This window comes from Anopheles maculipalpis, chromosome 2RL (assembly GCF_943734695.1).
Source record: "Anopheles maculipalpis chromosome 2RL, idAnoMacuDA_375_x, whole genome shotgun sequence".
Taxonomy (NCBI): domain Eukaryota; kingdom Metazoa; phylum Arthropoda; class Insecta; order Diptera; family Culicidae; genus Anopheles; species Anopheles maculipalpis.
In genome coordinates, this window is record NC_064871.1 from 4,606,395 (window position 1) to 4,628,381 (window position 21,987).

Consider the following 21,987-nt stretch of genomic DNA (forward strand, 5'->3'; position numbering starts at 1 on the left):
TACCGATTATCGCGTGTAGAAAACCTTGTAGTACAGCGTCTTCGGACGCCACAAGCTGTACGAGTTGTCAAACTTGAGCAAGTACGTGCCTTCGCCTGGGTAGGTATGCGAGCCGGCGTACACTTCCTGGTGACATTCGCGCCTGTAGATCGGTATGATGATCGAGATGGGATTGCGTGAACCGAGCGCACTGCCGGTTCCACTGGTTTGGTTGGTCTGTACTGTGCCACATTCTAGGTCTTCCGCACAGATCACTTCTATGGATGGAAGAAAAAAATCAAGAAAATATAAGAATAATTTGTTAAATTGCATAATATACCGTGCACCACCATCCAGATGTATTCAAATCTCGTTTTTTAAGCAATTTTACAATAAATAATAGAAGGAATCAAACAAAGACTTTGGGAAAGTCTTGGAGAATTTTTTCGATGCCCTTAAGTGTCCCAAGAACTGTTGTTCGAAGTGTCTAAAGAATTTTGCCTTCGAGGGGACGCTATCATTTAACGATAGACCTTGTAGTTAAAGCAGCTTTGTCAGTTAAACTTTCGCTGGACCAATGGACCTCGCAATGAAAAAGTTAGCAACATTCAAGAGAACTTATCTGCTAAAAGATCTGGTCGTCCAAAGAGTCTCATATACCAAGAGACCTCATGTGATGGGAAAAATCTCTTCATTCAAAGGACCTCGTCTATCATTGACTTTGTCTTCCAAGGGTTCTTTTAGCCTAAAATATCCAGTCATTAAGGGACTCTTCTTGATGGGCACGGAGTTCTAAAAAGTTCAAATTTTTCCAATTTCCAATTCCCACTATACGCTTGATCATGACTAGATTCGCATCTAAACATGAGGTTGTTCCAAATTATTCAACCACCACTGGATGGATCTAACCTACATAACCTGTTTTGCATAAAAAAGCATAAATTATAATACCTTCATCTTCCTCTATCGTATCATCGTCCTCGTCGCTTTCGCTTATATGCACCGACACTTCCGTCGTCGGCGGTTTGCCCCACTCGAAGTAAACGCCAAAGCCAATATCGTAACTGTCCGTTGCAAACTCCCAGAACAAACACGAACCACCTTCGTGCGTTGGAACTTTCACCTATGTGTGTGTGTGTGAAGAATTAGACTCTTATCGTTCGCCTTCGTCATACAATCATGCGCCACTTACCGTCACTGTATCGCCATGGTTAACGCGTATCACTCCATCGCCTTTGCCGGCCATCACTTCCTGCTTGAATAGTTTTATATCCGGTTTGGTCCACATGTTTGCAGGGCTGATTACTGCGTAATCTACAATTGATAAGACAGATGGACATTACGCTCGCTAATCTTTACGCTCGGATGATCCCGAGCCTTACCTCCGGAGTCATTGTCACTGTCACACTGTTCCTTAAACTCGAATTGACTATTTTCCTTCACGTTCGCGCAAGCAAATTCACCCGTCTCAGTAGCAGCACCACCGTGTACGGTTCCATTCTCGCACACTACGGCCGTCGGATTACTATCATCATCCTCGCCGTCCGATATGCTTTTCAGCCGGGCCAAATTGGTGGCAACCTGGGCCTGCAACTGCTGCATGTACTGGTGGTAGTGTTCGTTTTGGAGCTGCCGAATAAGCACCGCCTGCTGTTCCGGATTGCCCGGGAATTGGATCTCTGCGTACTCCTTAAACTGGTGGTACGTTTGCTGGTTCAGCGCATCCTGTAACTGTCGTCGGTGCAGTTCCTCGCGGTTCTTTTCATTTTCAAGCCGTTGCAGCTCCTCCTGGCGTTCCTTTTCGGCGGCGAGTGCTTCGGTGCGTTGAATCTGTTCCTGTTCCGCACGGCGTGCTTTCTCTTCCTTGTCCTTTTTGATCGCTTCCACGTACGGTTTAAACAACGGACAGAGCCGATCCAGAAGATCGATGAAACCTTCCATCGCTTGGAGCTTTGTGATTGTGCCCAGCTGTTGCCATGCTATTCTACGATCTTTCCCGATCACATCAAACATTCCTAGGGGTGGTGCCTGCGATAGATCTAGTGGGCCGTGCGCTGCTTGCTGTGTAAAAGCCACCAGCTAGAAGAAATAGGGGCAAAATTATAACAACGACGGACACATTCGTCACTTAATTCGCTCACTACCTTCAAATTGTCCTCGTAGCTTAGATGGATCGCTTTGCCAGATTTTTCTGCAATAGAAGCGAACGAAAGAAGACATACTTAGTATTGGCGTTTTTGACGTACTGCGCGCGTACTACGCGCCGGGGCAAATGTTTCGTACCAACCTTTGTAAAAACTGCACGCCAGCTTGTACAGCTCCTTCAGCGGTAGATTCCATTTGAGAATTTTGTTACTCTCCTCACTGGCCATCGTTGTGCCCCCGTCCAGAGAAAGCTCTTTGAAGGAAAGATCCAAATTTTCGGCCGCTATCATTGTTTTCGTTCTTTAGTGTTGCTACTGCTGCTGATTATGATGATGATGACCCACAGGCACAACACCCGAACTCGGTTCCGTTCTTCGGATTCTTCGGCGATTTTCCAGAAATGTGCTGGTTTTGTGCTAAAATTAATAAGAACGAACTAGAAATGTACTTCTTTTTAAGTGTAGAATAACGTTTTTGCCAGCAAATTGGAACAAAAAACTTACACGTCCACCCAGAAGAGAAAAAGTTCTTTGCTTCTTTTTCTTCTTTTTCGTCGCCCTGAACAGTTCGTTCTGTCAAAATTTTCTTCGAATAGAACGCGGGTGTTGTTTTCATCAAGACTCATTTTCACAAACATTTGCACCATTGTGTAGTAAAAATTATTCTAGGAATGAATTAGAGACCCTTATTCAAGCAAGTCACTTCACTGTAAAATACTTCATATAACGTTCTTTATTATAAATACACTCCCAAAGAAATTTAATATGAGCGTTTGTTACGGACTGATTTTACGCATATCTATATGGTGTGTGGAAATGTAGCTTTAGGGAATCTTCTTTAGGCGAAAACGTCAAATAACACGCAAATCACAACAAACACATCTTGCCACCGTTCTGTTCACTACTGCAGTGACAACATTCCCTGTTAATTGCGTGATTTTCACATCCAAAATGAGTAAAGAAATTTCAACCCAAAAACGAACTACCGACGACGACGACACAACGCTCGTTTTGAATACGGATCCAAAAGTCGTCACCAAAGCGGCCGAACTACTACAGCCGATCAACACCCAGGTGGTGGATAAGAATCTCGACCAGGTGCTGGAAGCGGTGAAGATCGTAGACCTGACGTGCGATTTTAAGGGGTGCAAACAGAAAACAAACCTCGTCGGAACGGACTGTTCGTTTTGTAAGGATCGATTCTGCTTCAAGCACAGCCTGCCGGAGATACACGGCTGCGGGGAAGCGGTTAAGCGTAAGGAGCGCGAACTGTTCCTTCACCCCATGACCGGTAAGGCGAAGGCGGAACAGTACGAAAAACAAAAGGCACAGGTACGCCTCACACAGAAGCTGAAACAGATGTCACTGGAGAGGAAGCAAAAACCATCGTCTGGTGGAAGCGGTACAAAAGCTACCGGAAGTGGCACCAGTACCACCAGCCGTGGATCATCCAGTAGAGGTGGAAGGAAACGAACAAACAACCCATAGAAAAAACGGAGGTTTTGTGTTACCGTTTCGAAAATCGTTTATTTATTATGATCCTAAGTATAAGTAAATGTTATATTGTAGCGTGATAGGCCAAAAGCCAGCAATAAATCGACACAACTGTGTCCGTTTTTTTTAAACTGCCTCTGCCTGAACGCCTGATTTTCTTCCAGCGGAAACATTCATTTTTTAGTAGCTTATGGGACGTAGTTGGGATTTTTTCGCAAAATGCAGAACCCTTCCATGATTGGTGTGAGGGAGATGTACTCCTCCGTGGCCAGTTCGGCACGTTCACCCATCGCCAGCAGTACAGGCGTGGTGTGCGTCTGGAAGCCGGTAATTGTTTTCGGTTTACCCGCTTGTCCGACCACATCGACGGCCTGCAAAATTCACAAAATTAAAATCAAACTCAACACTATAGCTCACTGTTTGCTGTAGAAAGTATTGTACATACCATTCCCACGCGTACAGGGACGGGACATGAGTTCAAGTCTTCGGTGAAGGTGATCAGCATGCGTGGTTGCATGGCGGTCGTTAGCGTGTACAGCAGATAGTGCGATTTTCCGAGAATAACTGCAAAATAAAGAAGGAGGCCATGAATATATGTTCACCATATCTCTTCGCACACAGGAAAGACTTACTGTTCTTGACGTCCAGGAAGGAGACAAGTGCTGCCATCAAACCCGCCACAGCAACCGGGCTCATCAGCTGGCGATCGCTATGGTACGGGCTAATAGTGAACGTTCCCTTACCCAAATGGGTCAATCCTTGTGCAATGCGCACCATAAACAGATTGTTCGGGTCCTTGGCGTGATACTGTGCCAGCTGGCGCAACATCGATGCCAAACGTGCATTGTTCGTGCCGGCACCTACTAAACCCATCGCGAAGATAGCATTGTGGGCCACCTCGGCGTCGCTATCGTGTGAAAATTTGCTCAACGTGTCCAGTATGTTAAGCTTCGGGTTGGATACCGAAATCAGTCCCAGGGCCAGTGGGACCGCACGCCTTATACACGGTTCACAATAACGGAGCAAATTTCCGAACGAACGGAATGCCATTTCCGCTCCAATCTCTTCACCCATCGCAATCAGTGCAATGCCAAGGACGGCCACTGCCTGACATCCGGAGAGATCTTTTTCCTTGTCTTCTTTCTCCTTCGCGGAATCCTTCGATTCGGACTTCTTCGACGCTGGTTCTTCGCTGGACGATGCCGTCGGTTCGTAGTGTTCCGAGCAGAGATGCAATAGTTGCTGAATTTTCAGCACATTCCCTGTACCGGCGTAGGCACAGATTTCCACCATGGTAGTCGCCATCGAACGGAACGGTTCCGCTACAATCTCCAGCGCTGCTGTTACCGTTTCGACCGCTTCCTGTCGGCCAAGGTACACCAGTCCAAGCCCCAGTGGCAGGAAGCGAGCGTAGGTGTCCTTCAGATCGGCCTCACTACGATCCATAATGATTTGCAGTAGCACCTCCGTTACCTCGCTGTTGCACGATCCAACGGCGATCATGCCCAGGGCCAGTGCCGCAATTCCCATCACCTCCATGTTCGATCCGGTACGACGCTCCGAGCTGAACACCGAACCGATCAGTTCCAGCACAACCGATCGGTTCGAACCGGCGTACGCCAAACCCAACCCAAGGATCGCACCAATGCGCATCGTGGTGTTCTGATGCAGAACGTAATCCGAAAGCAGGGCCAGTGCCGGATCGACCTCGTTCCTCACCCCACAGTTGACGATACCGCAGGCAAGCAACGCGCCCGACTTGATGTAATCCTCGTTCGAGTACAAATACTTATCGATCGGCGTGAGACCTCCATCCACGTCCCACAGCAAAATCAGTCCCAAAGAAGCCGTCGCACTCAGCATACCGTGCTCCTTGTTTTTGTACAGCCACTTATTGCCATCCTCCATCAGCAGCTTATCCTGCCCGAACCCGGCATTCACGAACCCGTTCACAAAGCTAGCGGCCAAATTCTGACGGGCCGAATCGATCTGCGAACCAAACGGTGCACGGGAATTGTCCAAATGTGACTTGTACACATCTTCTGGCGTTTTTGGCTCCATAATGTCGAGCTCTCGGGCCAAGTTAAGGAAATGATGGTTCAGATGCGAGTTGGACATGATCTCCACCAGATCGTCATAGTCCGTGCTGCCCTCGGGCAACTCGAGGAAGATCTGCTGCCTGCCAAGCATGAAGGCTAGCTGCTTCTGCACCGCACTGTCCCCGCACGACATAAAGATTTCTTTAATCAGTTCCGTATCGTTAATCATCATCGCCAAGCGCATCGCCTGCGTATGCTGGTTAAACTTGCGCGACAGATTTAGCGCACACTTTAGCAGACTGATGTTCTCCGGTTCCGCCACGTACGGTACGCAGCTCTGCAGATACAGACACACCCGCGGATAGGCGCTTTCGTCCACATAGTTCTCCAGCAGATCGAGCCGCTCAATTTCCATTAACAGGTCGCATGCTTCCGCTTCTGCATTGTGCGCCATATTGTACGGGATGATCTGATGGATCAGCTCGACCAGCCGATTCTTAAACAGATGGTCCGTCGATTCCGGCCAGTTCGCCGCAATCTCGCCGGATAGATGGCGCACATACTCGTGACCCCACTCGCCTATATTTTCCGTACTATTGTCGCTTAGCAACCGGTACACCAGACACTCCTTGCCGGTACCCATGGTCATCGCTAGCACGGAAATGATTTCCGCACACAGCTTCAGAGTATTCACGTCCTTCAGCTTGGCCGTCATTTTCTTGTGAATTTCCTTCATCGTTTCATAGTGCGGGCGCATAAACTTTAGCGGCTTCGGCACGGACGTCATGGAGGTAGTGGAGGCGCGGATCAAGTTGGCCATCGCTTCTAGCGACGGGCGGTACAGGTCCGTGTCCGCTTCCTGCAGCCGTTCCACCAGCATGTTCAGTTCATCCTGAAGCTGCTTATCTTCGTCAGACTAGATGGGGAAGGACACATTTAGAGCCACAAACAAATTAACCACGGAGAGAGATGCATTAGGATGACGGGGCAGATATCGCGGTGTATGTTTGGTGTGTCGCGTTGTTTTGCTACGAAAAGGGGGGCCGGATTATTGGTGTACACTACTTACCAGTTCGGTTTTCTCGTCCTCCTTTTCCTTGCCCTTCGCTTTCACGACGGGCTCTTCAATTTTCTCAGCTGTGGACATTTTGCAAAATCTCTTGTTGTTCACACAAAATACGAGGAAGAATTACGGTCGGCTCGGTTCGGTTGCTTTCTTGTTCCGCGGATGATTTTTGTTGAATCACGTACCTGTCAAAGTTGAGGTTAGCGAAAGAGTGACAGCTAAGGGATTGGTTTATGGGGGATATGTGGAGATAAATTTTGTATCATCGATGCGATCTGGAGCAAATAAAAGAGATGAAAAAGCAAAAAATGGTCTGAGCATACTAATTGTTATCTTCCAATGAAAAATACGCGGAAAGAACGAAAATTGTCGGCGATGGTAGAATTTTACAGCAAGGATGCTGGTCTGAAGTATTCAATGCTGTTATATGAACAGTTTAAACGAACTAGCGAAACGAACGTTGAATTCGCCGCGATGGCACCCTCGTACTTCGCGTGTTTTGAATGTGCAATGAATTTTCTAAAATTCTGCCAAAAATTGCACCAATTGTTGCGTTTGAACTCGTTCCAGCTGAAATACTTATGGAAATCAGTTGGAGTGTGTTAAATTCAATAAAAATCACATCGGATTCACCGGTCATGCACACCTCTCAGCACAGTGAGAAATCAGCTACAAACTATCGGTCAGTTGCTAATTGTGTTATCAAGTTTCTTTTATGGAGCAGTTCATTTATTTGAATAATTTGCTTTCTTTTATTCCTAATTTTATTTTTTCACTCTCAAATCGAGCCATATAACAGAATGAATTTAGATTCTTTTCTAGGACATAGACTCACTTCCCACAATGCAAGAAGTTTTCCAACGGCCAGAATTTTCAGCTGTCAAACGGCGACAAAACAGCAAATAAAAAAAAGGCGACCGTACAAAAAAACAGGCCAGCAGACGAAGTAAAAACATCAGCACAGAACATCACCCGTACCAGAAAGACTAGGGACAGAATTGTACACTTTCGAAACTTTTACATACATTTCACATGACGATAGGTAAAGTTGACCCTTTCGGTGTAATAAAACGCCAAATGTCGTAGGGACCGCGCGTGTGTGTGCAACGGAAACAGAGCAAATCGGGAGCTAATCAATGCCCCGCGGGAGGGTGCGAGTTCAATGTGTGTGCCGATGCCAAGGTCAGAGTCGAATGTTGAAAAAGAAAATCTAATCCTCGTGCGTTCGGTGTAAATTCGGTGCGCGTTAAAATGAATCGAAAAAGGTAAGCTTGTGCTGCTCTGTGTGTGTTTGTGCGCGCGTGTTTGTAATAAATCCCGTTTAATTGCAACAGTTCTAAGGGATCGAATTGCGGAATCACAAGTACCGTATGTTGCAATTGTGCAGCAAAGGGTGGGGAGGGAGCAAAAAAACACCACGAGAGCATCAAGAGGTGTCTCATTGAAATGTGCACAACACGGTAATCGGAAAAATCGATAAACATTTAATGTGTGTGTCTTGCGTGGCCGGGGAAACCCTCGGCGGCTAGACTGTACAAAGGCGATTGCAGATGTACGAAAGGTGTGAAATTTGAAGAAAGAAGCTTGAAAACGTGTGACCCTAACCCCGCATATAACGCGGCAAGTTTGGTTTGAGAATTAGCACATCAAGCCGGTCGCAAAGCGCGGCGTGGCTTAAAATTGTGAGTGTGAGTCATTTGTGCGTGGAATTTATGCAAAACAGGCGGATCATCCGAACAGCAGCAAGCACGAAATGTCGTTATCGATTGATTTGTGTTAGTTGGATTGGTCATGTTTTGGCGTCTGTTATGATTCATTGCAGGCGCGGATCCACATTATCAGTGTCCCAGTATTGCTCACGCCGTGCACAATCTAAGATCAACACCGCTTCGTTGCTGACCCTGGGGCAGTGTTTTGGGGTGGAGCAGTCGTAGTACTTGCTATCAGCTGCGACGGTACGGAAAAGGGAAGATTCCTCACTAATCTTGCCCGACGGTACTGCGCGTGTCGTCGCCGTATGTGTTGTGATTAATATGCGACACACACATACACACACACACACACACACACACACACACACACAAACACACACGCACTGCTCGTTGATTCTCGCGACAGGATGATGATGATGATGATGATGGGTGCCGTATGCGCGTTATCAATTGATGACTTTTGGACTTTTGGCGGTCCGGGTCTTCCGATCAAACCGTTTCCTGCTTGAGATTATCGCGCGATGCGTACCACAAAGCAACGCATTATCGGTTAAACGACTTTTTTCTTTCAAATCGAAGCAAACTGTGAATTGTTGCTGCACACCAGTTGCTATCGTTGCCATAGCGAGAAGTGAGGAGGCTCGTCCAGTATTTTATGATGTAGGACGCACTTGTGCTTTTTGTATGAAACATTTACTCTATTTTTGTACATTTATCAATCGAAATGTGATAACAGCTGGCAGAAAGGTGCATTAAAACATTCTTGTACGCTCTCCCTCTCTATTTCTCTTTCCGATCCGGCTTACCAGGAAAGCGCAATAAATCAATGTATACACTGGAGGAGGCTTTTTTCTGCAGCGCTTCAACATCCGTCGTTCAATGGAACCGTCGTACCCGTGCTAAGGTGGATCAGCTGAAACGCCCGTACAGCAACCGTAGTAGTGGCAAGCGGCGAAGGAAACACGAGAGGGCACGACGAAACACCGCCGGCGCCGGCGTTTGACCCCACGGCTCTTAGAGGATCCAAATTCTGGCAGCTCTCGGCTTTTTCCTGTCCATACAAACCTTGCGAAACCAATGCCGACGAACAGCATCATCAGCTTGTACTCGTCGTGGATGACGCAGCAGCAGCAACGCTAGCATGGAGTCAACTGTAATAAATTAGTAAAGCAGCAGCTAAAATCTTGCCAGCACGCGCGCTCGCTCGGTGCTTGCGCTCCTCATTTGTCCAGTGAGAAAAGTTAATCACGGTCGAAAGGAAAAGAGAACTAAACTGGTACCACTCGTACCGCGACATTAGCTGATTGTAGATCTAGCAGAATTAAAAGCGCCATTGATAAGAGGGATCGCTGGAAAAATCCAGACGCGTGTTCGGACGAACATTCCGCGACACATCGCTCAGTAATCACTGTTTATACACACAACGTACAGGCACAATCGCCCGAAACCCCGGGAATCAAGATGCCGTGCTATAGTTTAAGGTAAAAGACCGAGCTCCGTTCGTTTTCTTTTCTTCACAAAGCCTAATCTTACCACCTGGCGCTGTTTATTTGTTGCAGAAATATCATAAAATATCCGCGGGCCGTCCTGCGGACGATCCTGGTAGTGGCGAACAACATCTACTGTGTGCCGACGTATCTGGTGTGGATGTTTTTACTGCTCCCACTGAGAAAGGTGCACGAAACCTATTACTACCGTATCGAGGGCATACTGTTTCACTGGCTGCTAGCGAACGTGTCCATGTGGTCATGGACGGCCGGTTACGAGGGTAATGCAAGTAAATCGGGATATCTAGAGGCACTATCTAACTGTGTTCCGTTTCTCCATTCCAGTGGTGGAAATGGGTGACGACATAACGACGGCCTTCGACAAGCGCACGTTGGTGCTGGCGAACCATCAAAGTACCTCGGACGTGCCACTGCTAATGGCGGCCTTCAACGCCAAGAAGGGCATCCTGCCGAACATCATGTGGATCATGGACCGGCTGTTTAAGTATACCAACTTTGGTGCTGTGAGTCTTGTGCATCAGGACTTTTTCATTGCATCGGTAAGCATTTACCAATATACTCCAACATCTCAAGTGAATCAGCTCGATCACTGATAGCTTGGGTGGTATACACCTTACTGTAGTATTTGAAGTCGATGCCGCTATCGCCATGCCCTTGTCCACTGTATTTATCGTTTTTTTATGTTTTAAACTGTAGTTTAAAGTCTACATCTGACTATATCAACCCGGTTCAACGGGTGGTCCGATGACATTTTCATGACATGACCAATCCAGCGGAATCTAAGCTTGTCTAGTTCGTGCTAGAACTAGAGTACAGTTTTTACTATTTCCATGCACTTCCCACACATAAAGGATCCCTTAATACTTAATTTAACATGGCGACTAGCATCATGGTCGGATCTCTTTCAAAAGTTGCAATTATCTGTCTATACATCATCTCTGTTTGGATCTGTATTTGATTTAACACTGGTTGGGGTCCTTTTTTCAAGCAACACTAAGCGAAAGGATAAAAAACTATCTAAAAATCCACGTTCTAAAAAACGTTCTCCGTTCCTATTCACAAATATTCGCAAATCCTTCAAAACATTATTTAACTCAAAACAACGCAATAAGGAGTTGATTTTTTATCTGCTTCTCATTCTGCTAATTATTTTTAGGGCAAGAAAAACCGCGAAAAATCTCTCCAACAGCTCAAATCACACATACAACAATGCTACGTACCGCGAAAGCGAAAGTGGATGGTACTATTCCCTGAGGGTGGTTTCTTGCGCAAAAGAAAGGAAGTTAGCCAAAGGTACGTTAGAGTCTCTGCTTTGGGAAAAGGCGTCCAAAACGTTCGCTAATCGGTCGTTCCCGCCCTAATTGCAGATTTGCAGAGAAAAACAATCTACCAGTATTAAACAATGTCACGCTGCCTCGGGTCGGTGCGATGAAGGCGATCATGGATATGCTCGGAGCACCCAGTGACATGAACGTTTGCCCTTCCTCGTCTGCCACCTGCTCAATCACGAACCCACCATCACCACACGGCGGTTGTGGCGGTACGGTGGTACAGGATGCGATGATCGGACAATCGAACAGCAACAGCAGCACTATCATCACTAGCAAAGCAATAACAAAGGAAGACGACGACTGTGGTAAACTCCGGGTTGTGTGCTTGATCCTTGTGGTGCTTACATTAATTTGGGGAATTCTGTTTCCAGATACCTGTAAGGATGCTTCGTACGCGATGCTAAACGGACAGTCGGGTGGCTGCTTGGAGTACGTGCTAGACATTACGATCGCGTACCCGCAAGGCACACCGCTCGATCTGCCCAACATCGTGCACGGAATGCGGGATCCCTGCCAGACGTTTTTATTCTACAAACTGTACCATAGTTCGGAGGTAGGTTGTAGCATTGCCAATTCGATTCGGCTCAATCATTTGCCACTAATGGTACAATATTTTGTTTTTGTTTTAACAGGTGCCACGTGAAAGCGAATCCCTCACCCAGTGGTTGTACAATCGATTTTACGAGAAGGAGAAACTGCTGGAAGAGTTTTACCGCACCGGGAGCTGGTCGGCCAGCAGCTATACCATTCCGCCGACGGTCGTGCACCAGGACTTGCTTCGGTTTTTGCTGATACATCTGTTCTTCATTACCTCGACGTACGTGCATCTGCAGCTCATTCTAATGTTGATCCAGTACACGAACGTTATGTACGTGTACATGCTAAGCTAAGCATGTCCCTACTCTCTGCTCCCTAATCTCTTCCCCCTCCCCGGGTTTACTTAACGATGGAGAATCAGCCGCAGCTGCAGAAACAAACTCTAAGTCGCACCGCAAACAGTGATTGAGGTATAAAATTTGCTATAAATTATAAGTGAAATGGAAAAATCAGGCATCTGATCGTGCACTGAGATGTTACCCAACACCTCCTCCTCCCCGTACTACACATTCTAGTTGTAAATGGTAAGAAGTATGTTAAGCGGAGAATTATGTCACAATGAGTGTGTGTGTGTGTGTGTGTGTGTGTGTGTGTGTGTGTGTGTGTGTGTGTTTGTGTGAAACACGACTTAACAGAACAGAACGACTTAGAACGACTTAACAGTCATTTACGCATAAGGTGAAGCAATCATTCGACTATTGTTTACAACCATCCATCTCTCCACATCCGGGAGGCTCGTCTCCCGGAGCGCCATGAGCTTGCTGCAGCGCCTTTTTTCTCGGAAAGGTAGCGTCTAAACGCACAACATATATACAAAACACAGAACACACTGATAGTAGATAGGTGTGTGTGTGTGGTGGCAGGCACAAAGAAGGAGTACTGATGCAAAGCAGTAAAGTTAAAGTAGTAGATGTATATGTATTCGATAAACTAAAACAAAACATGCAAGCACACAGAACACACACACACACAAACACAGAACACGGCAAAGGCCGCTTTTCTCTGTACAAAATGTGAATGCACGCGGTTTAAGATGCGCGCGTGTGTGAGTGTGCATGTGTGTGTAGTATATTAAATCGAAAAACAAAGTATCAGTTAAGTCCCATAGGAAGTAAGCAGCAAAAAAAATTGTGTAAGAGTGTGCAAAGAGTCAAGCTATTAAGCAAGAAGGAAAATATGTTTTATAGTTTTCCTGAAGCGTTCCTTTTGCTCCTCTTAGCAGTCGATGCTAGGAGAAATTAAAATCGACTTTTAGTTCTACTACTTACTACCACCACCACCACCGCTGCTGACCACGGTACTGATTGTAGCGGAAGAGCGTTAACGTACTGAGCGGATATAGTGCGTGTGTTTTACTAAACTGTACGAGCTTTCAGGAAGCAACCGAATAGGGAGGGAAGGTCAGAAGTCGCGTAAAAGTCAAGAAACCCGGTAGCAAACTGTTTAAAACAGCTGTTATACACAATGCTTTAAGTTAGGGTAGGTTTAAACATTTTTTTCTAGTTCTTTGTCCCCGCTCCTTTCTTCCTTTACTTCGGTGTCACTCGCACCAGCCGCCAGCCAGTGAAATGTAAATACTTTATACATAGAGTGACCGTCAACAAAATAAGACCGCCTGCTATTGCCCATCAGGAATCAGGAAAATTTGGTAAAGTGATACCTAGTAGAAGTATCCGAAATCAGCTTTTTGAAAAGTGCATATGCAAGTGGTCTTATTTTATTGGCGGTCACTGTACATGGCAGTTTGATCTTTCCGTTTCCTAGCAACTAACAGCGTGTTCCTTCCCCCTGTCTGTCTCTTTCTCTTTATCTTTTCCCTTTAAAACAACGTGTACACTAGCAACTATTTAATCTAGCTGTCTTAAAAGCAAAAATCATTGTGACAAACACAGGTGAATAGGATTGTGAGGTTAATAGGTAGTTTGAGGCGGCACAGTGCGTAAGAAGTGGTTTTTCATTTCTTTTCACGTGTGTGACCCCCTGTTACCGTTCGCGTGGTGCACATGTGTGTGTGTGTTTGCAAGATTGTGTGTGTGAGAGAGTAAGAATGAGGGCTACAAGGAAGTACAGGGTGTAGTTTTTATTGGTTCCCGATCTTGTTTAAGTTTGCTCACAACCAAGTCAAGTAAGAAAACAATCTAGGCAAGCTATGAGATTGTTTTAATCGAGAGGGACGTTTTTTTTATTGGCCTATGGCGCACTACTGTAATCAATATACAGAACAGACTTCCAATTTTCTTCGCAATATCCGTTACATTCCTTCAAAAGTTCGGCATTGCTGGACAGCATATGACCCGCCATTATTGGCCTCATTGTCTCAATGTGGAAAATCCTATGATAGGAGACAGTACAGTTGTTGAAAGTCAAAAAAAAACTTCAGACATCACTGAAAGATACACCCTGTAGTTTAGTAATGTTCCCCGCCCACGCTGTCCATTGAGGAATTAGCATTCGTGCGTTATTTAGTGTATAAATGTAGCACAAGTTCCGTTTCCGATGCGGGTGACAAGTCACCAAAGTTACTACACTTTCACAGCATCCGCATCCCTATTGTTTGCTCATTTTCTACAACCACACTGCTAGGCACCGTATAAACGTGCGCGGGAAAACCGTTTCGTCGTCTGTCCTGCGTGAGGGCGCATAGAGAAACCCCTTCACTTGTACGTGTGGCAATTGAGCGATCCAAGAACCCATTGCTTTCTGTGATGTGTGGGATTGCTTCGATTAAATATTTTTCGAATAGAAGAAATACGACAGTAAGCGGTAACAAACTGTATGAAGAAAAGATCCATTCAATGTCGTGTGTTTATTTCATCCGATAGTTATAGCTGTGTAAGTGAACTCCATTAACAGACCTGCTTTTCAGGATCATCAAACCCGAAATAGGCTAACTTCCGACCAGCTAATCGTGACGCAAACTCCAACACCGCCGACAACGGCTCTTTCTGTGCTAGCTTGAAAATACATCCAGCCACGAATGTGTCACCGGCACCGAGACTATCGCGTATCACTTCCGGCGGGTACGTTCGTTGACTATACCAACTGCCATACTCATCCATTGCTATCGAATCACACGCACCCCACGGACAGATGATGGTATACGGGCCGGGATGGGACTGTTTCAGTGCCTGTATAACATCTCGTGCACTCTCGTGGCCAAGAAAGCGGCCAAAGTCTTTTCCCACAAACACCACGTCGACACCATCGACGAGTAGGTCCAGATTGGAATGTCGTGGTTTTTCCATCTCTATGGAAACGATCACCTTGGCGTGGTGCTTGTTCCAGCTACGGATGCAGTCTATCATCTCAACAATTGCCAGTGTGTTGCGTCTTCCCTGGAAACATTTGCGACAAAGTAATAGTATCTTTTGCTCGAAGCTTTCAGCCAACACCATACTACCTCGAAATGAATCCATGCGTATTCATGTAGGTTAATTTTCTGGAAGTCTTCCAGCGTAAGTTCCGGCAGGTCCGGATTACTATGCACGATGGTTCTTGTGCCGGTGGCGAGACTCAGCCAAACGGTAGATAGTGGAACGTGTTTGTCGCGATGGTACACACACTGCCCGAACTCGATCTTACGCTCACGAAGGTCCTCCAGTGCAAATAGGAACGTTTTTGAATCGCTAAACGATGCAAGCAATTCACAGCGTGCACCGAGATTGGCCAAAACGGTGCAGTTGTTGGATGCATTGCCACCACGCTGCCAGCGGCTAGTATGACATCGTTGATCGGAATCCTCCTCAGGGTATGTATCACATACCTGGATGATGTCGATGTTGCAAAGGCCGACGCAAAGAATTTTCTTCGTTGTCGTCTGGGTGTCCTGATGCTTTTCAGCCATTCGGACTACAGATGTTAGAATAGGACAAGGAAACGCTTGTTACGTTCTGTTTTTCACTGTAAATATCACAAGATTTTACATTTTTTGTCATAGAAGTTGGATACTGTTGGATGATTCAGAAATAGTAAATTAACCCCTAAAAGCACACTCCTAATGAGGCATTCGTGAAATATTGGAGAATTTCTTTCTTCATCCTAGAGAAGGTAAATTGGAGAGACTTAAAGCTGATTTTTTTTTGGGAATCGTCTTCTTAAAGTCCGTAAGCACTAGTATTAAAGTTGTCCACAGTTGAAGTTCGAGAGACAGGCTTTCCGGCAGATTATTGGTCCAATATATGCCTTACCAAACTCTAGCACATTAGTCATGTCACATAAATACCACCGGACAACCCACCCAGTAAAGTTTTTTTCAAACCAGAACAACTTAAAGGTAAATAACTAAATTAGTAACACAATGCACAAACACCGTTCGCTTGTTTTTTCACGTTCAAATTATCTTATATTTTGGTGCATTGCATTTTTCAACAACGTTTGGCAAGTACAACTATCAGAAGTACTTTTGGGAGTATCATTCGAAAAAACAACTCGAGTTAAAAAAAAAAGGAAAACGTAATAGAAATCAACAACACTCTTATTCTATTCTGGAACACCTTCGGCACGATCGTCGGCGACACTACTGACTCTGGTGGTTGATATCGTCTGCTTCTCCCCTTCACAGATCTAACCCGGTATCGATCAGCTCACGCAGTAGAAGCGATGCGCGCCTCGGTAGCAGTCGTAGCAAATGGCTTAGGAAGAGTAAATATTTCGGGATGCTAATTTCTAGCTCGTTTCGCCGAACGCCCGCTATTATACGGCGGGCTGCTTCATCGGATTTGATGCGTCCAAAGGCGGAAGAAATGCGCAGTCGGATGTCGTTTAGGCAGTGGTCAGTAATGATGAATGGGTAGATGTGCACGAGCGTCGTGTGGATGGTGTGTTGACGCTTTTCGATGCGTAATTCCTCGAGCGTAGATTCGTACAAACCTTGCACGGCAAACTGTGACACGGCCAGTGGCATTTGATGCTTCAATCCGCTTACACCGGCGACGGAAGTTAGGAAGACGATGTGGCCGTGGGATACCTTCTTCATTTTGGGAAGTATCGCTTCAAGGAGCTGCCGCGAGAAGAACGATTGTGAGAATGTGTTAGAGAAGGCTAATAGGAAGACGTACTAAAGTGTTCCATACGTACCAGGAAATGGGACACAATACCAACATTCAAAGTCACTTCGATCGGTGGTGGTTCGGTAACGAGACTCCGTGCGCTCGGGACATTGCAGCTGTGGAATAGCATGCTAATCGTGCCCAGATTGCTTTCGATCGCAGCCACGGTTCGGTTGATTTCTGTCTGCTTCGTGACGTCACATTCGTACGCACAGGCCACACCTCCGGCAGCTTGAATTCTCTTCACCAACAGATCGTTGTCCGTTGTTTTCACATCGATACATGCTACCTTTACGCCTAGTTCCGCTAGCTGGATGGCCAGATCATATCCCACTCCTCGACCGCTGCCGATGACCTGCCGAGAGGGAAATGCAACTTATGATCACACGGATCCTTTAGAAAGGATTCTTTCTGGTGCGCGATACTTACTGCTGCTACCTCACCGGTAAGCGATTTCGCTTTGGCCGGCCGTACCAGATGGAACAAAGATTGCAGTAAAGTCAGAAAGAACTGCACCAAGATGATGAATACATCCCAGCAAAAAATTAACGTTGCGTATAACCGTAAGATCATCGAAACGGGCTTCCGGTGACAGTCGAGCCAAGCAGGCAATCGTCGCGGGCTTTCTCTGCCTTCGGACAGCTAAAATAGAACGAAAATTGCTTTGTTATTGGTAGCTGTTTTGTCCCAATTTTTTATTGCTAAAGTTTGTTTTTTGCGTGCGGGGATCACCAATCAGAAGGTAGGATGAATTTGACGATCAAAGTGATCGGTTGTGAGATTTTACTTACATGAAAGCGTGTCGTGTATTGGTTAGGCATTGTTACGCACGCAAAACTTGCACAATTTGCATCGAAAACAATCGCACACGTCTTGCGTGATCACACATTTCCGCGCAGCACAATACAGATGTTAAATTTAATTAGTTCCCTATTGCGACAGACCGTGACAGAAGAGCCGTGACTAGCTCGCGGAGGAATGTTCTGGTCAGATACGCATTAATCCCGTTTCGAGACAGAACAACAAATAAAAAAAAAAACACGGCTAGCTCAAGCCAATGATGCATCGAACTTACCTCGTTACCTGTTGCTCGAGGGGGTACTTTCCAAAGCGGTAATTAACACACGCGGCTTATTCGGTTTATCTCAATCCAAAGTCCGACCACCGCGGCTGGGGTATGCTGCTCGTTTGCACGTACAACAACGTCGACGACAGTTGAGAACATGCGTGAAGTCCTCTCCTATCAGTAACCAACAGACTAACGGACACCGACGACCTTTCTTGAGATATGACGAAATTTAACCGGTCTTACACTGGGTAAAGAAATGAGACACACTATTGCACAGAAATGTATCTATTTTATCGTGCCTTACGTCCAAAGAAATGATAATCTACCTTTTTTCAATTTAAACTTGTGTAAAATAAGCGTTGATAGTGCATGCACGATGTTTTCTTGCCCTCTACGCTGGATGAACTGATAATGAGAAATGTCATAACAAACCGGATTAGCCGGTTGAACGATTTGGGCGCTTTTGCTCCAGCCGCTCTGGTTGGTATATGCACGCGAGTTAAATACTTCAATTTGAATTTTCATACCCTTTTCCTAAGATCGTTACAGGTCGTTCGGTTATAAAATGTTGCTGTTAAAAAATGACTTTCCTCTGTAATTTCCGTTGCAAATTTTGAAGCAAATTTTACAACAATCTTGAAGGACAAGTGAATCACAAATATGATGGAAAAGAAAATATTAAAGAACTCAAATAAAAAGGTTAAATTTAAACCTGTTTCCAGCAACGGTCTCCCCTGTGTGCTAGCGATCCACTCAATAATTCGTGACATAAAACAATGTTTCAGCATTGTCAGTTCACTTTGAAGCAGGTTTTGGCCCATTTTGGTTCGTACTCCCCTTATTGACACCTTTGTCGATGCATTTTACCCCCAAATACTACTTCCTCAACTGGTATATCCTCCTGTTACTTCAAATCGAAACTTTGGTGCAAAATTCTGCTGCGCTTTCCGATACAAACACGAGATGAGAATGTTTTTCTCATCGAAGGGAGAGCATAATTATGCTTTGAAAAGAAATGCGAAGCAGAAAGAAAAATGTCTTTCTTCTTTGATCTTTCTCTTTCTATATTAAAATCATTCTTTCTTCAATGATAGTCTTAAAAGTAAAGATGAAGATACTAGGATTTAGTTTACGAGGTTTAGTTACCACCACATCAGCCGAATAGATCTTCATCATGCGACCCGGGGGCCTTATACGAGGCCCTAGATGAGTCATAGACGAACCTCGTACTCATTTCGTAGCTGATCTTACGGGGAGGAAGCGGAGTTAATCATTCTAAGGGTAAAGGGGTTCTCTAGCCAGCGAGGCTCCCCTGGCGGTCGCCAACTTCGCCCAATAAGATAAGCCGCCATGGGATGGGAATACGCTCCACCTCGAATAAGCGGCTTAAGATTTAAAGAGAAGATCTTTGCCGAGAAGACGGTAGGCCACAGATAATTTGTGTCTCCTGAAAAAAGATCTGCAGAATTTGGTTTAAAAGGAATAAACACATTGAAGAAAACGAACAACCAAAGTAAAATGGTTCGATCTTCTTTGGCAGAACTTGTTTGAAGGTGGCTCGGCATCTCTTGCATTCGTTTTCTCATCGTTTTGGGAGTAAAATTTGCAGTTTCCCTATTAACGGTGATATCACGACCCCAATTTATATTTCACTGAAAAATGACCTCGCGTAGAATGCTCGCGATTTGTGAGGAATGGACTGGAACTGGAAGCACTGGAAGGAATGAAAAATTTTGACGATTTTGCTCTTCTTACTCACCGATTTATCTTGCGATAGAGCTACTTTCGAAAGCATACACGCTGCCTAAATTATGTTGGTACTCGATCAAATCAAACATCGCTAATTACGTTCGCTGCTCCATCTTACAATGTGTCCAAGACAAAGAAAAGAAAAACAAATTATGTTCTCCCAAACTGATGCTCCCTTTCTGCGGCCCAAAACATTTAGGTCATCTGCCTATTTGGCCACAGCCACTGCCGCGGGCCATTATTACGAACGCAACAATGAAATCGTTCCACACGCCGTAAACGTGGGAGAAGGGTCAGCCCAATTTCCAGCCCACTCTGCTTATAATAATCTGATTATAAGGGAAACCAAACAAGCGATTGCATACCTTTCGGGCGGAAGGGTTCCTTGGCGGAAGTTTTGTTTTTTTCGGAAAGGGATTGTTCAAAACAAATCCATCACTAATCACACCTAATGTCAATAAATTAGCTAACCAGCTAACAAGCTAATATTGCAAGCAAAGTCATATGCTCCACACACTGCTTCAAACCTGGCTGGGCAGAGCTAACAGGAGCGTTCTACCGGCGCCAACAACACATGCATAACAACGTTGGTAATTGATTCGTGCCTCAGGTGCTTTACCAGCAGCTTAACGCCGATAATTATACCGTTTGTTTGGTCGCGCTTTACATGCCTGAACGACTGAGTGCAACGTTCCGTTCCGATGTTCTTCAGCTCGAGTTGTGGAGGCATTGATTCATAATCGGACACTTGGACCCGGTGGTGAGACCGAGCCCGAACCATTCCGGAAAGTAATGGCCAGTTCTCAGGCACGCCAGCATGCAATGTAGCGGGTTTTCCGTCCCATCCAGAAGAATACTTGGGAATCCGGACCTAACTGTCGTGTGATGGTGAGGGCTAGGAGGCTAGGCCACTAGAGAGATGATGCTGATGATGATGATGTTTTCTTCGCCCATCTTCTCACTGGGCGGAAATTTCTCGTTTCGTCCGATTCGTGTGGACTAATTTCCGACGAGGTATTAGGTAGTGATTGTGCAGATTGACAGCCGTAAGACGGGTGGAAATAATGCTGCTTCTCCTCAAACTCGGGATGGGGGAAGCATCACGAATAATGCCGCACCAGAGAAAGGAGGTGAGCTCGAGACATAGATTGGCTGCCATCTCGGCAACAAATTGTTATTACACTAACATACACAACCCCGCCGGCCAGTCCCCTTCGGAGCACTTTTCGGGGTGGAAATTTGGCCCGTTTCATTACCTTGGTGGGCATCTTTCACGACCATCAGGTCATAGATCTCCGATCTTGGACCGTACCGTAACCATTTGAAAGTGTACAAATCGATAAGCAGCCGATCGTGTGTGTGTGCACACACACACACAGAGAGAGCGAGGCACGATGTTTGTTTCCCGGGGTGCGGCTAGATGCGCGTCCCGTACGCGCGATCGCGAGAGAAATCACTGCAAAATGTTACCACTAACAACATAATAACGCTCGCTCGGAACAATTATCCGTACGAACTTTCGAACGTCGACGAACGCTGCGCTCGCGCCAGCGAGCGAGAGGTCAGCGATCACCGTTCCAAAAGGATTGCTGTGGTCAAACACCTCGATGACCTCTTGAGACTCCGGCTGGTACCTAATACTGGAAAGGTGCAATAACGCTTTGAGTTGCACTTACACCACTTACGCACTGGAAAAACAGATTCTCTCCCGATGCGTTTCCCCGTTTTTTCCGAGTTCTTTTTTTCCGAATCATCCAGCGAACAAACATTCATTTCACGGTTGGTTGAGGTTTGTGCGTGTGACTAGCAGTGGTCCAGAAGTTCTGGGGAGAACGAATTGCGATTTGAAGAACGCTTAAACGATACAGTTAAAGTATGGGGGCAGAAGGGTTTCAGAAGGAGTTCCGTGGAATGGAGCAGGAAGAACTAATTACCCTATTCTCAACATTTTCCCGTACTGATGAGAGGCAACGGCTGGAACGGAGAAGAGAGGAACGGAAAGAAAGTTGCACACTATGTAGGGATTTGATTTGTGGACTCATGGCTGCATACTAGCCATTCTTGCATGCGAAAGGTTCTGCATAGTAATGTGGTTGCATGATGGGTAAGCGCGAGCAAGCGTCTGATCTCCCTTGAGGGGTTTTTTTCTTGGAAAAAGGGAGCATTACAGCAGGTCGCTCCAGACAAACTTGCAAGAGCGAGAGCTCAACATGTTTCTTTTGCACAATGACGCACTTTGGACGAGGAGTTC

The 21,987-nt window shown here is 45.8% G+C and overlaps 6 protein-coding genes across 6 annotated transcripts; 2 read left to right on the forward strand and 4 right to left on the reverse strand.

Moving 5' to 3' along the window:
- Window positions 1-2,447, reverse strand: LOC126557902 (Golgi resident protein GCP60). The gene is made up of 6 exons (XM_050213813.1): window positions 2,267-2,447; window positions 2,124-2,170; window positions 1,362-2,058; window positions 1,172-1,293; window positions 931-1,102; window positions 1-257 (listed from the first exon to the last, which is right to left on the reverse strand). Exons 1-6 carry the CDS (start codon window positions 2,412-2,414, stop codon window positions 7-9), a joined length of 1,437 nt encoding a protein of 478 aa, XP_050069770.1. The 5' UTR covers window positions 2,415-2,447; the 3' UTR covers window positions 1-6.
- Window positions 2,448-3,074: 627 nt separating this feature from the next.
- Window positions 3,075-3,611, forward strand: LOC126559215 (DNA-binding protein SMUBP-2). Its single transcript, XM_050215341.1, has one exon. The coding sequence runs from the start codon at window positions 3,075-3,077 to the stop codon at window positions 3,609-3,611; it is 537 nt and encodes a 178-aa protein (XP_050071298.1).
- A 25-nt stretch (window positions 3,612-3,636) lies between these two features.
- LOC126557021 (26S proteasome non-ATPase regulatory subunit 2) lies at window positions 3,637-6,907 on the reverse strand. Its single transcript, XM_050212656.1, has 4 exons — window positions 6,726-6,907; window positions 4,250-6,572; window positions 4,063-4,181; window positions 3,637-3,988 (listed from the first exon to the last, which is right to left on the reverse strand). The coding sequence occupies exons 1-4, from the start codon at window positions 6,801-6,803 to the stop codon at window positions 3,806-3,808; spliced, it is 2,703 nt and encodes a 900-aa protein (XP_050068613.1). The 5' UTR covers window positions 6,804-6,907; the 3' UTR covers window positions 3,637-3,805.
- A 2,988-nt stretch (window positions 6,908-9,895) lies between these two features.
- Window positions 9,896-12,163, forward strand: LOC126558089 (acyl-CoA:lysophosphatidylglycerol acyltransferase 1-like). The gene is made up of 7 exons (XM_050214035.1): window positions 9,896-9,915; window positions 9,994-10,202; window positions 10,267-10,481; window positions 11,099-11,235; window positions 11,310-11,578; window positions 11,645-11,826; window positions 11,906-12,163. The coding sequence occupies exons 1-7, from the start codon at window positions 9,896-9,898 to the stop codon at window positions 12,161-12,163; spliced, it is 1,290 nt and encodes a 429-aa protein (XP_050069992.1).
- Window positions 12,164-14,716: 2,553 nt separating this feature from the next.
- On the reverse strand, window positions 14,717-15,714 carry LOC126560005 (ketohexokinase-like). Its single transcript, XM_050216165.1, has 2 exons — window positions 15,271-15,714; window positions 14,717-15,205 (listed from the first exon to the last, which is right to left on the reverse strand). Exons 1-2 carry the CDS (start codon window positions 15,712-15,714, stop codon window positions 14,717-14,719), a joined length of 933 nt encoding a protein of 310 aa, XP_050072122.1.
- A 705-nt stretch (window positions 15,715-16,419) lies between these two features.
- On the reverse strand, window positions 16,420-17,778 carry LOC126558499 (estradiol 17-beta-dehydrogenase 11-like). Its single transcript, XM_050214523.1, has 4 exons — window positions 17,710-17,778; window positions 17,348-17,560; window positions 16,947-17,273; window positions 16,420-16,869 (listed from the first exon to the last, which is right to left on the reverse strand). The coding sequence occupies exons 1-4, from the start codon at window positions 17,737-17,739 to the stop codon at window positions 16,426-16,428; spliced, it is 1,014 nt and encodes a 337-aa protein (XP_050070480.1). The 5' UTR covers window positions 17,740-17,778; the 3' UTR covers window positions 16,420-16,425.
- Between the last annotated feature and the right edge of the window lie 4,209 nt (window positions 17,779-21,987).

Excerpts from the sequence above, each read along its gene's own strand:
- LOC126559215 (XM_050215341.1), top strand. The coding sequence starts at position 3,075 with ATGAGTAAAGAAATTTCAACCCAAAAACGAACTACCGACGACGACGAC.
- LOC126560005 (XM_050216165.1), bottom strand. The coding sequence starts at position 15,714 with ATGGCTGAAAAGCATCAGGACACCCAGACGACAACGAAGAAAATTCTT. Across the intron at positions 15,206-15,270 it reads ACGCATGGATTCATTTCGAG|GGAAGACGCAACACACTGGC; the intron begins GTAGTATGGTGT and ends AAATGTTTCCAG.
- LOC126558089 (XM_050214035.1), top strand. The coding sequence starts at position 9,896 with ATGCCGTGCTATAGTTTAAG. Across the intron at positions 11,236-11,309 it reads AGAAAGGAAGTTAGCCAAAG|ATTTGCAGAGAAAAACAATC; the intron begins GTACGTTAGAGT and ends CCCTAATTGCAG. Across the intron at positions 11,579-11,644 it reads AAAGGAAGACGACGACTGTG|ATACCTGTAAGGATGCTTCG; the intron begins GTAAACTCCGGG and ends TTCTGTTTCCAG.
- LOC126558499 (XM_050214523.1), bottom strand. The coding sequence starts at position 17,739 with ATGCCTAACCAATACACGACACGCTTTCAT. Across the intron at positions 17,561-17,709 it reads AATACACGACACGCTTTCAT|CTGTCCGAAGGCAGAGAAAG; the intron begins GTAAGTAAAATC and ends GTTCTATTTTAG. Across the intron at positions 17,274-17,347 it reads TTACCGGTGAGGTAGCAGCA|GTCATCGGCAGCGGTCGAGG; the intron begins GTAAGTATCGCG and ends CCCTCTCGGCAG.
- LOC126557021 (XM_050212656.1), bottom strand. The coding sequence starts at position 6,803 with ATGTCCACAGCTGAGAAAATTGAAGAGCCCGTCGTGAAAGCGAAGGGC. Across the intron at positions 6,573-6,725 it reads AGGACGAGAAAACCGAACTG|TCTGACGAAGATAAGCAGCT; the intron begins GTAAGTAGTGTA and ends TTCCCCATCTAG. Across the intron at positions 4,182-4,249 it reads CTTCCTGGACGTCAAGAACA|TTATTCTCGGAAAATCGCAC; the intron begins GTAAGTCTTTCC and ends TTTATTTTGCAG.
- LOC126557902 (XM_050213813.1), bottom strand. The coding sequence starts at position 2,414 with ATGATAGCGGCCGAAAATTTGGATCTTTCCTTCAAAGAGCTTTCTCTG. Across the intron at positions 1,103-1,171 it reads ACCATGGCGATACAGTGACG|GTGAAAGTTCCAACGCACGA; the intron begins GTAAGTGGCGCA and ends ACACACACATAG. Across the intron at positions 258-930 it reads TACGATAGAGGAAGATGAAG|AAGTGATCTGTGCGGAAGAC; the intron begins GTATTATAATTT and ends TTCCATCCATAG.